The sequence below is a fragment of the Emydura macquarii genome, unplaced genomic scaffold (assembly GCF_026122565.2).
Source record: "Emydura macquarii macquarii isolate MOO-44397 ecotype Brisbane River unplaced genomic scaffold, CSIRO-AGI_Emac_v2 contig_3345, whole genome shotgun sequence".
Lineage (NCBI taxonomy): Eukaryota > Metazoa > Chordata > Testudines > Chelidae > Emydura > Emydura macquarii.
In genome coordinates, this window is record NW_027133482.1 from 2,533,190 (window position 1) to 2,545,359 (window position 12,170).

Sequence of the window (12,170 nt, forward strand, 5' to 3'; positions counted from 1 at the left end):
AATCAAGCTAGTTTGGCATGATTTGTTCTTGGTTAATCCATGCTGGCTGCTAGTGTTTACCCCTTTTATCTTCCAGATATTTGCAAATTGAATATTTTATACATTGCTCTAGTAGCTTCCCAGGTATCGAAGTCAGGATGACTGGCCTGTAGTTTCCCGGCTCCTCCCTTTTCCCCTTTTCATAGATGGGCACTATATTAGCCCTTCTTCAGTCCTCCGGAACCTCTCCTGCCATCCATCCACCTCTCTTTAATTCTTTTATATATATCCATTGCTCAGTGTCATTCAAATTGGTCAGAAATCTCTTTACTTATCCCCATCTGCATCCCTTCCCCTTTATTGTCTATAGTAACTTTGCTAGTCGTCCAGTCACATTTTTTTTTAAGACGACTGAAGCAAAGTAGGCATTAAGCTGCCTTTCTATTGTCTTATATTACCAGCTCACTTTCTCCTTTGAGCAGCAGACCCACACTGTCCTTGAACTTCCTTTTGTGTCTGACATATTTGAATAAACCCTTCCTGTTCTCTCTAACATTCCTAGCCAGCTGTAACCCATTCTTTGCCTTGGCTTTCCTGATTTTGCCCCTACATGCTCACACTATTCCCATGTTTACACTTCCTTGGTGACACGCCACTCTTTCCATTTTCTCTGTGTATCTCTTTTGGTTTTTAGATCGCTAAAAAGCTCCTTGTGCAGCCACACTGGCCTCTTGTGACTCTCATCTCTCCTCTGTGTCGGAATGGCTTGATGTTGAGCCTCTACATCTTTTAGGAACTGCCAGCCCCCTTCGACTCCTTTTCTTTCTAATTGGTCTTTCCATGGGACCTTGCCTACTATTTTTCTCAGTCAGTTGAAATCCACATTTCTGAAGTCCAGTGTCCTTGATCACGTCCTCCCAATTTCCCAACCACCTTTAAGTTCGCAACTAATTCACCTGTTGATCAAAACCAGGGCCAAAATGGATGACCCACTAGCGGTTTCCTCAACTTTCTGAATCAGAAAGCTGTTCCATACACACACTAAGAATTTGCAGGATGTATTATGTTTTGCTGCAATAGTTTTCCAACAGGTATCAGGGAAGTTAATATCCCCCATTAACACTAGCTCATATATGTTAGCTAATCTTATTACCTGGTTGTAGAATGACTCAACCACTTCCTCCTCCTGATTTGGTTGTCTAAAATAGACGCCCCACCTTGACATCGCTACCATTCTTTTCCCTTGTTGTTCTCACCCAGAGACTTTCAATAGGTCTGCCGTACAATTCCCCTTCAACCTCAGAGCAAATGTATACATTCTTGACCTACAGCACACCATCTCTTCCTTTCTCCCCTATATCTATCTCTTCGAAACAAGCTATATCCCTCAATACTAGTACTCTAATCATGGAGTTGTCCCAAGTCTCTGTGATGCTAATTAAGTCATAATTTTCTTTATATACCATGACTTCCAGTTCATCCTGCTTCTTCCCTATACGCCTTCCATTTGTACACAGGCATCGAAGATATTTCGTAAATTGTCCTGTTGATTTTCTTTTTGCCTTTTTAAAGCAGTTGTGATTTCTAGACCCTTCTCCAGAAGTTAGCTCTTTCCCCTTGTCCCCGTTACTTGAGGCTAGATGTGCATTGGCCGGATTTTTGTCATCATCCCCCATAGAACTTAGTTTAAAGCTCTCATCATCAGGTTAGCCAGACAATGTCAAAAGATGCTCTTCCCAGTATTTGATATATGGAACCCATCCCAGCACAGTAATCCTCTTTCCTGGAACATCAGCTGTCAAAGAAACAAAAGCCCTCTCGCCAACATCACCTACATAGCAGCCATGTGAAGGCCAAAACTATAGCAGGGTTCAAAAGAGAATTAGATAAATTCATGGAGGATAGGTCCATCAATGGCTACTAGCCAAGGAGTCAGGGATGCAATCCTATGTTCTGTTAGCCCCTAGCTTCTGACTGCCATAAGCTGGGAGTTGATGACAGGGGATGGATCACTTGATTGCCTGTTCTGTTCATTCCCTCTGAAGCACTTGGCATTGGCCACTGTTGGAAGACAGGATAGAGGACTAGATGGACCATTGGTCTCACCTAGTAAGGCTGTTCTTATGTCAGAATGTTTGGGCAATATTTAAAAGTTAAGCAAGGAAGGAACAGAAATAGAACTGTTTAAAGCTCTATATAGTGCTGACAGGTGCTGGATAAATTTCTCATCCCAGCTGTAGCAATCCACTTCTGACCAGACCTGTTACTCAACTGCTGTGGTTTCCTAAAGAGACAGTGTCAATCATGTTAAATAGTATGATTTTGTAATACCAACACATATCCACTAAATACAGAGATTAGACTGTGGAAAAGAACTGCACATTCAGTAATAAAGGTGAATACATGAGCCTACAGTGCTTACAATAGGAGCTTTCATGAAAGATTAGCCATATATGGCCAATACAGAGAAGGAAAACACAAAGTGGGACATCAGAGGCACACAAAATCCTAAAGAGAAGAGAACAATACCTCAATCAAAAATTAGCCTGATTATATTTAATGTTCAGATTTCCATATTTTTAAAAAGTGCTGCCTTTCTTTGAGCAATAATCCGAAAATGGTAACTTCTTCAGAGTATAGGCTTTGCCATATTGGATTAGATCCATGGTCCATCTAGTTCTGTATCTTGTCTTAGACAATGACGGTTCAAGCAGATATTTCTGAGGAAGGTGCAAGAAACCCTGTAGCAAGCAGATGTGGGATAATAGCCACCAGAAGAGTCTCCTCCTAACTCCTGATAGAATGGCTTGAAGCATGAAGTTTTGTATTTCTCCAATTTCCTCCCCCCACTTTCAATATTCTTACTACTATAATTCTGGATATTCTCATCATCCGTACTATCCAATCCCTCTCTGAATCTTGTTGAGTTAGTAGTCTTAACATCCTGTGACAATGAGTTCTGCAGTCTAATTATTTACCGTATGGATTTTTTTTTTAAATCAGTTCTGCATTTTCCACTTATTTTCATTAAATGTCTCCTTGTTCTTATGTTATGAAATAGGGATAATAGGAGTTCTCACTCTAGCTTCTCAGTATCATTTTATATACTTTGATCATATCCCATTTTATTCATCTCTAAATTACATAATCCCAATAGCTCCACTTTTGTACCAGATTTTTCCCACGTCCCTAATTCTTGTTGCTCGTCTCTGAATTCCCTTAATTCTGAAATATTTTTGAGGTGGGGTGACTAGCACCGAACATTGTTTTCCAGATAAAAAACAAAACTCTGATTTATGTAATGGCATTATAATACCTTCCACATTGGTCACCATCCCATTCTTACTGAGATTTGCTTCCTTTGATTGTTCCGAATCACATCTGTTTACATTTGCTATTAAAGTAATATTTTTACTACCATTTCTCAGCATTGCAGAGCTAACATACATGGTAAGGATGCTATATTCGATTATGACACACAGGCATAATAGAACTGTAAACCAAGACAGTTGCAAGAATAACTTTGTCCCTCGTTATTATTGGTATTACTGTAGCATCTAGGAGCCCTAGTCATAGATTACAATCTCACTGAACAGGGAACTCTACAAACATGCAACAAAAGGACAGTCCCTGCCTCAAGGATCTTAAGATCACATACAAGAGGCCGACAGATTGACACAGATTGAGGAGTACAAGTGAACAGTGAGACAACATTTGTGATAGGCTGTGGTCATAGCACCCCAGCAGCCTAACCACTGTCAAATTTTTGTAGGCATTATGGCAAAGGAGAGTTTTGGGGAGGGATCTGAAAGTAGATAATGAAGTAGCTTTGCCGATGTTTACAGAGAGCACTTCAAGCAAGAAGGGCAGCATAGGAGAAATGTGACTGTAAAAAGCCTGGAAAGTGAAGACAAACAACTTGTGTTCAATACAATTGAGAAGAGGAAGCCAGTGAAGGGATGCAAAAAAGAGAAGTGACCTGGTCAAAGCAACAGACTAGGAAAATGAATTTTGAGCAGGGCAGACTCCATGTGTTAAAGCCAGAGAGAAGGATGTTTAATATAGTGATATTGCAGAGACGTAACTGAGGGCAGAAAATGGCCTGCAGAATCTTTTCTGCTATTGATGATCTGTAAGAACAGACTGACTTTCAGATCTCAGGTTGAATTTGCAGGCTGGAGAAAAAAAAAAAAACCCTCTCTTTTCACGTGTAAGAACTTAGCAATTTATGCAACTCCAATGTTCTGAACACTTTGAACAGTTATCACCAATGGGACTGCACAGGTGGTGTTACTCAACTTAGTCTTCCATTTAGAACTTAAATAAACTTGCTTGATGAGGCATGAGAAGGGACAGAGCCCAGCTCATACCCACAGCTGTTCTGGCTTCCCAGTGTGACCAGCAAAAAAAAAAAAAGAAGACATAAACACATGTTTTTGATTCAAAAGCAAGCAGATGTGACTGAATACAGCCAGAAAACAGATATTTTCAATGTGGTGCCATTAATCACTTTTCAGAGTAGAACCAAACATTAATACAGTATTAAAGCAGAGTGTTTCTTGTTTAACTACAGCTACAGGGCAACAAATCTACTTTCATGAGCTCTTTCATAGAAAGAAAAAGTAGTAACTGTTGTAGTTTCCAATGCACTTTCAATACTTACTTTTATGCACAGGTGACTTTCTTAAGGCAATGTTTATATTGTACACATTTATACTCAGGTTTTTTTTTTTTTTAATCCAATGCACAAGGACATGGATTGATTGAAAACTGACATTTTTCTGTAACGTCAAAGGTTACCGGGGCATAACCTGTGACTCTCAAAGATGTTAGGAAGAAAATATGTACTCGATTATATGTACTTGAGTAAAAAGATGGATCCCTGAGCCACGATCTGCTTTTTCAAACTTAATTATTTAAGTCAGTCCTGTTTCCTACAGGAAGGAAGGTGGGCGGTGCTGAGGGTTGGAAGAAGGAAGAAGTGGGAGGATATGTTCTACTGCACAGCTCACAAGAAGCACTGAGCTGCTTGCCCACTGTTCCCCACCTACTGCATCACACAGGAAGAAAAAGAGAACAGCTCTAAGTAGCACCGGGCTATGAGAGCATAACTGGCTCTGCCTGAACCTTGGGGTACCAAGAAAAGAATGGCTCCTCTTCGCTACACAGATGTCCAGGAGAGGAGGATATAAGGAGAAACTAACAATTAGTTCTGGCTTGTTGATTCTTTGTCAGAGCCCACATTACAGCAGCCAAGAGGCTGCTCTACACTGTGCCAGATGACAACACCCACCACCCGCCCTCCCCAAGGACCATATTCCATCTGAGGGTAGCTGAAATGCATTATGCTCCAGCCATTCCTCCCTCCCAAGCTGGATGTTATGGGGAGAAAGGCAGCTACACAGGACAAAGCATGTATTGTACCTCAAAAGTATTGATTTTGGCCCCTTGACTGTTTTGCAAAATATATGCTTGGCCCTCAGGCTAAAGAAGTCAGTAATCACTGGTCTAGGCAATGTTTAAAGCCAGGTATTGAGAGGCTTTGTTCTGCATCATTTTCCAAAGAAACAAGAAAGTTTATTTACCTTGTGAGCACTGGTCCAGGAATTTAGGGAAAAGGAATCTAGGAAACAAAAGAAGAATTCTTAATGTTAAAATTCACATGTTACAAACAGATGCTCTCTACCAATAGTTAGCCAATCCTATATATTTCTAGAAGGCTTTCCATTCTTTGCATTTATACTATGAATCAAATTCCCGGCCTGCTTTTCACTCATGAGAAGCAGCACTGTGGAAGCTTATTAGCAAGTGAACTGCATGTAACTTGTTTTGTATGCAGAACCTTTCAGAAGTGATGCTAGATACAAACAATGTGCTAGAATAATTGAGATAATCAATACAGGTGTCTTCAACTAGAGAAGGTGTTAGAAGTAAATGGGGTAGGTGTCTATACCCTGAAAAACAGGAGGAAGAAACAAGGTCAAACAAGGAAGATTAGTAATAATTAGGGACTTTCCATTTGTAGTAAATAACTAGCATATAAAAGCAGGTAGTTTATGTCATCACTTTGGAACAGCAAGTGTAAGCTGAAAACCTGCTCCCAGGATTGAATGAAGTATTAACCTTTTCTATAGGGAACAGCAATCATTGGCAATCTTTCATTAATAAATTGAGTGAGCCTGGTTACCTGACATCCAATCAATAATCTAAATCGAGCCCTAACACAATCATAATCCTTGTGTCAAATTTGAAGATTCCCAATCATCTGAACATTGTCAACTATTAGACTTAACATGGCATCACTGCCATGTCCCATCGTCAAGCTGTCTTTTATGCTAACTCATAACCTGGAATAACCTTCCAAGTAACATTTACTATGTGCTCTCCCTGTCAACTAAAACACATTTGGAAAACTAGTGTGTTTTATGAAGCTTTCTCCCTTCAGGTACTACTTTCTACTTCGTGTGGTCTGTCTGGTATTATACTGAGTTAATTAATAAAAGATTGGTATTTACTCTGAAAAGGTACAGTGTTAAACATGAGTTCTATTGTTGTAATTCTGGGTTGTGCCTTTAGAAAACAAACTTTTTATGACACAGTTCATATTTGGTGCATTTCACCCTTTGCACAGTACCATATGAACTTCTGGCATTATATCAACAACCACAGCAATGACACCATTTATCAACTTTATCAGACCTGTAATGAGCTCCAGTAAAGGGGATAAAGTAAAGGATACTCTGGAACAAAAGAAAGACCCCATTATGAGGCACTGCAGATGACTTGGCCCTAGAGCCTGAATTAATTGAATTCGTTTGGATACCTACAGTAATTACATTTTGGAGGGCAAGAGATTTTTTTTTTTTTTTTTTTTGTAAATACAGAAGGTTCAAATCAGCAAGACACAATCTACCGTTCTGGAATCCTCAAAGCTTCCAAACTCGGAAAGACTGATGGTAGCACAAAGACATTTTAGGCTGCCAGATTCTGTACTTTTGCAAGCTCTTACAGGAAGAAGCTTCAAAGTGAGACCGAAATAGACACTACAAGGGCTACGTCTTTGCCATCAACAGCTACTTCACTTCAGGAGATAACCCACAATTCTTTCATCATACTCCTAATGAAATAGTTATAGTAATAAATAACCTTTATTTGTGATTAATATTACCTACGTCAAATTGAAAGATTATAGAAGACACACTTGGTATTTACTGAAAGGGATAGAATTCATGCATTTGAGTCCACCAATCTGCTTACTGAGATCATAAATAGCTATAAAGATGATGTGCAGTGTTTATAACTAGGCCCATAAAGTCTTAAAATCAGCTCTGTTCCTCATCCCTTGAAAAACATTTTAACAAAGTATCAAGATTTTGTCATCTCTATAGTTTGGGTTGGGCATATTGGAAAAGTTTATGAAGTGTATTTTGCTATTTAAAGTATTAGTTGCTTGGATGCATTAATTTCTTTTTCCAATTTAAACCTTTTCAGAACAAAATTTTGCTTTTCCAGTGGATGACAATCCCACAATAAATGTATAAGTCACACTGCATTTAAAAGCTCTGTTAAAATTATATAAACTCAGAGATGTGAACATTTAGTGAAACAACAACACATTAGCCAGCTCAGCTGTGCACAGGCAACACAGCATGTACAGTCACATAATTCTCACAAGATGATGAACACACCACAAACTCTATATACACGAACAATACATAAATAATTCAGATTTTAAATGTACCTATGTTCCATATAGCAGCTAAGTGGTTCTATACAAGTAGAAATTGTTCCAATGATGAAAGAGGACTTCACATCAGGGTCAGGGTGAGTCTGCAGTGCCTGTACAACATCAATAACATCTGTATATCTGCAAAGAGAAGAAAGAAAAGAAACAGAAATACAAGAACCATGTCAACAACTACTCAGAAGAAGTAATTACTAGAGTTCTGAGAACATTTCTATTTGTCTTGGATTTTGTACTTTTCTCTACAAAACCTACAATTTGGACTTAAAGGGTTATCATAAATTTGATTTAAGTCTTCAGTTAACATGCACATGCTACATCACTTGCGGAAGGCATAACGTAAATTTCTTCCTACCTTGTTGTTTCTGTGCCTCTGGAAAGCAGAAGTTTACACTTATTCAGTGTTCAGTTCACAACAGTGTATTGTGCAATAACTGTTAGTAATTTCTGATGCCTCTTCTGTTTTCTTTATGTAAGTAAATGTCTGAATTCCTAAATTTTCTGTATACTGAACTGCATAACAAGCATTTTTCTATGACATGTTCTTTAAGAAGAATTCTACCTTAAACATATTAAACTTAAATTGAAATATTCTTCTGCTGTGTTTGTAACTCAAACATTGCCATACTGTACTAATGGCAATGAGAACAAAAAAAATGAAATTGACTACACTGAGTTTATGATTAAGTTTTTACTTTTAAACTAATTATGTCTTATCCTTTATTGTACTGGCATTAAAAAATCCTCAAATTATATTAATATTTGGGCTTGTCTGTAGCAATCGATACCCAGAGTTCAGCTCCCAACAAATGCGGGAAGTCTAAGATCTCTCAGCCCACTCTACAAACTTCTGAGAATCTCTAGCATAGACTCAGCTTCAGACTTTTGTTGATATGTGGTTTTAGAAATTTAAATCTAAACCAGGGGTTCTCAAACTCTTTCTCCTGGGACCCCCTTTGAAAATATTTCAGGCTTAACAACCCCCCCCAAAAGTGATGCCCCCTCCCCCCCCATGCCATGCCAATCTCTTCCTCCCCCCACCATGCCCTGGCACCCTTACTTCTGCGCTGCTGCTGTGCATGGTGCTGCCTTCAGAGTATCTGGCCATCAGCTCGGAAGGGCTCTGGCTTTCAGCCATGCACGGGGCTAACAGCCACGGCATGTGCAGGGGCTGACAGCTCATGACCCCCTCATAATAACCTCGTGACCCCTTGAGGGGTCCCGACTCCCAATTTGAGAACTCCTGATCTAAACCCAGAGATTTTACTTATGGTCTGAAGCAAAAGTTCATCTAAGTAATCTATTTTTACTGTCCACGTTGAAAAGCAAACCGTGAACAGTGAAAATAGTGTAAAATATATTCATAACAGTTAAGACTCTGACAATCAAGATTACCAGGGCACTCTATAGGCATATGTTAAGAAATAATTAGTTTTCTTAAACTAAAAAACAATCAGCATGAGAATCTTTATGATGAACTCTATTCTTACATTCCCAGTAATAATGGAAACTGGACAAAACAAAGCAGTTAAGAGTTTAGTTGTGACCAGTGTGCATGAGAGTTTACCTGACAGTATCTTTTTCCAATACTGTACACTCCAAAAGTCAAAATGCTATGACCTATTTAGACTCCTATAATGGTACCCACAACTGTACTATCTGATTTAGAAACGAATATTTATTTCTAAACCACGATGGAAAAAATTGTTTGTTTAATTATACATTTACGTTATCTGATGGGAACGCTGAGTAAAAATAGATACTAAATCCAAATGAAGTACACATTTCTTTAAACGATTAGAATATGTATCAGTGAAGACAATCTATGTGTTTCACTAACTGAAACTATTACACTCCTGGCAGAGATAAGACTTAATTAGGCAGGGAGCAAGTACCTGAATGCGCTGCCAAGTGCGCTACCAGTGATAAAACAAAACAGCACCCTTCTTTCTGATTCAGATTGACCTCCTCCCATCATGTTGCTAATGTGTGCTGTTGAAGCTGTCATCTTTCAAATGATATATATAAAACAGAGGTCTTATCCAATCATGTTCATTATAGATCTAATAGCTTTTCCCGCACAAAAGTAAGCACATTTATCTGAAATAGAATTTGACCAAGGCCTACTTAAAATTCCCTGTGCAGTTTTAATTTAATATGGTTTTGTGCTTCACAACCAGTCTTAAACCAGAATTTCAGAGTTCACAAGCTCAGCTGGGTGCAATCCACTATAGATCAGAGAATCTCAGAACATTCAACAGCAAAAACTGCTGTAGGTTGATGTGTATTTATCTGAATAAGAACTAATTACATAAAAAGCAAATGTGTGTAAACTTACCTATTTCTTGATCTACAAAAATTAAGTTTCAGGTTGAGATTTTTTACATGCAAGAGACGTGAGATCCTAAGATATGGTTCTCACAGCAAATACAATTCAGGTTTGTCTATGTGAACATTTAGTTTGCTGCAAGCTGATGTGTGAATCCACCCCACGCTTGCCTGCCATGCACTAACTGTCCACGTGGACCCAGCTGATGTGCGCTATCAATTCATTAACATACTTTAATCTACTCCTGTTTCAAAGCAGGGTAGATTAAAGCACACTGATCAACTGTCTGTGTGCTTCAGCATGGTACCCATAGACAGTTAGCATGTGTCGGGCTAGTGAGGGTAGATTCACACAGCAGCTTGCAGAGAACAAAATGTTTGTGTAGAAAGCCCTTAGCCTCATTTGGTGTATTAAGGTACTATAACAAGTTACAAACTTATATATAGTAATATCAACTGCTACACATGCAAAGGGCAGAACTACAGTTCTTGTAGTTAACAAATTTATCTATTTTTGTGTTTAAAAACTAACTCATACAAAATTAACTTTTATGGTTACATTTAGAAGTTTTTAAGGTGCGGCTTGACAAAGCCCTGGTTGAGATGATTCATCTGGGGTTGGTCCTGCTTTGAGCAGGGGATTGGACTAAATGACTTCCTGAGGTCACTTCCAACCCTAATCTTCTATGATTGAGAAAAAAGAATAATGAATGGCTCATTTACATCACAAAACCCTGAAATTATTTATTAAAAATCCTTCTGCACTGCTTGTTCAGAATACCTTTACAATGCTTTTCCAAAGAAAAATCTAATTGTGGTATTCAAAGAATTAAATTACATCAATTCTTACTTCCTGAAATTAAATAACATTGTCAAGACACTCAAAATTGAAGTCTAGCAAAAACTTAAGGATATTTCAGTAATTTTCAACACAATAGATTTTCCCTTGGAGAGGAATGGCCTGGTACTCCACCCTATTGATATTTTTCAAAACATAGTCAGTAACTTAACCTTTCAAATATAAAATTAAATGCAAAAAGTAGGGTGTGAACTCAGCTAACATGTTTTTCTGCATGATGCAGCAAGCTATTGAACATTTTCACTATACCTTATTGTTCTCTTCTCTACAATAAATGATGTCTATTGGGAAAAACAGAGAAATAAGTATTTTGTGGCACTTACATGCATATAGTAAGTACAACAGAAAGCTCACTCTCCAGAAATTAAACAATGCTATAACTGGTGTAGTAGCTTTTATCTGCAGTTCTCAAAGCAGTTCATGAGATTAACTGCAGGTTCCAAAAAAATCAAGGGCTTTCAAAATTGAGAGCAGTACCTTTAGTTGGCTACCATATGTGAAGCAGGATTAAGGGGAAGATGTGGCATACCAACAAAATGCATTCTTATCAGTTTCTGGAGAACGAATGCCTCACCATCATGACCTATTAAAAAAGGCTGTGCTGCACTAGAAAAGACACTATTTGTAGTATTCAGGATGAAATCTGTGAGAGCCAGAAGTAGGTATTCTCTGCTAAGGGGCCCAGACTCTTCAACAGGTTCCCAGAAGGGGAAGACCAAAGCCAAGCCTGACAGTTTTCATGAACTAAGACTCCTCATTTTACGAATACCTTCTTCCAATGAAGAAAGGCAGGAATTACAAGAAGTTACAAAATAGCTTCACCTAGGAGATATGAAGAGCAGAACTGAGTGCTGTGTACTATCTTGTAGATTAATCTTCTTGTATTTAGCTCAACTATTAAACAAACAGTGATGGCAATCCTTGAAATACTTATAAATCAGAATAGGAGAGAAAAATCTATTGTAGAAACTGCTTGATTAACATTTGAACCACTTACCCTTGTAAAACCACCAACAGCCTCATTTTCTTTCTAGTGTAACTGGACTGACGAGCGCTACGGTTCTGCTGGGACTCAAGAACGCTTGAAAGGTAACGCTGGAAGTGGCCTGCACTGAAACACTCAGGGCTGTCCATAGTTTGCCGATAAACAACCCACCTAAAATAATCAAATTGAGTGAGATTTCAATTCTGTTTTAACTTTACACCATATTAACCGAATCACTCAACATCCTTCCTGAATATCACAGAAACTGTTCAGCA

General features: G+C 38.5%; 1 protein-coding gene across 3 annotated transcripts in view; it reads right to left on the reverse strand.

The window, feature by feature from the left end:
* DNAAF9 (dynein axonemal assembly factor 9) overlaps nt 1–12,170 on the reverse strand; it is a 112,062-nt gene that overhangs the window by 21,744 nt on the left and 78,148 nt on the right. For 2 of the 3 annotated variants that reach the window (XM_067533659.1, XM_067533660.1), the window contains 3 exons: nt 11,908–12,066; nt 7,721–7,846; nt 5,565–5,602 (listed from right to left, as the gene is read on the reverse strand). In XM_067533659.1, the coding sequence (XP_067389760.1) occupies nt 5,565–5,602; nt 7,721–7,846; nt 11,908–12,066 (323 nt within the window). Of the gene's footprint in view, nt 1–319; nt 4,155–5,564; nt 5,603–7,720; nt 7,847–11,907; nt 12,067–12,170 lie in introns of those variants that run through there. The other variant, XM_067533661.1, reaches the window with a different exon arrangement.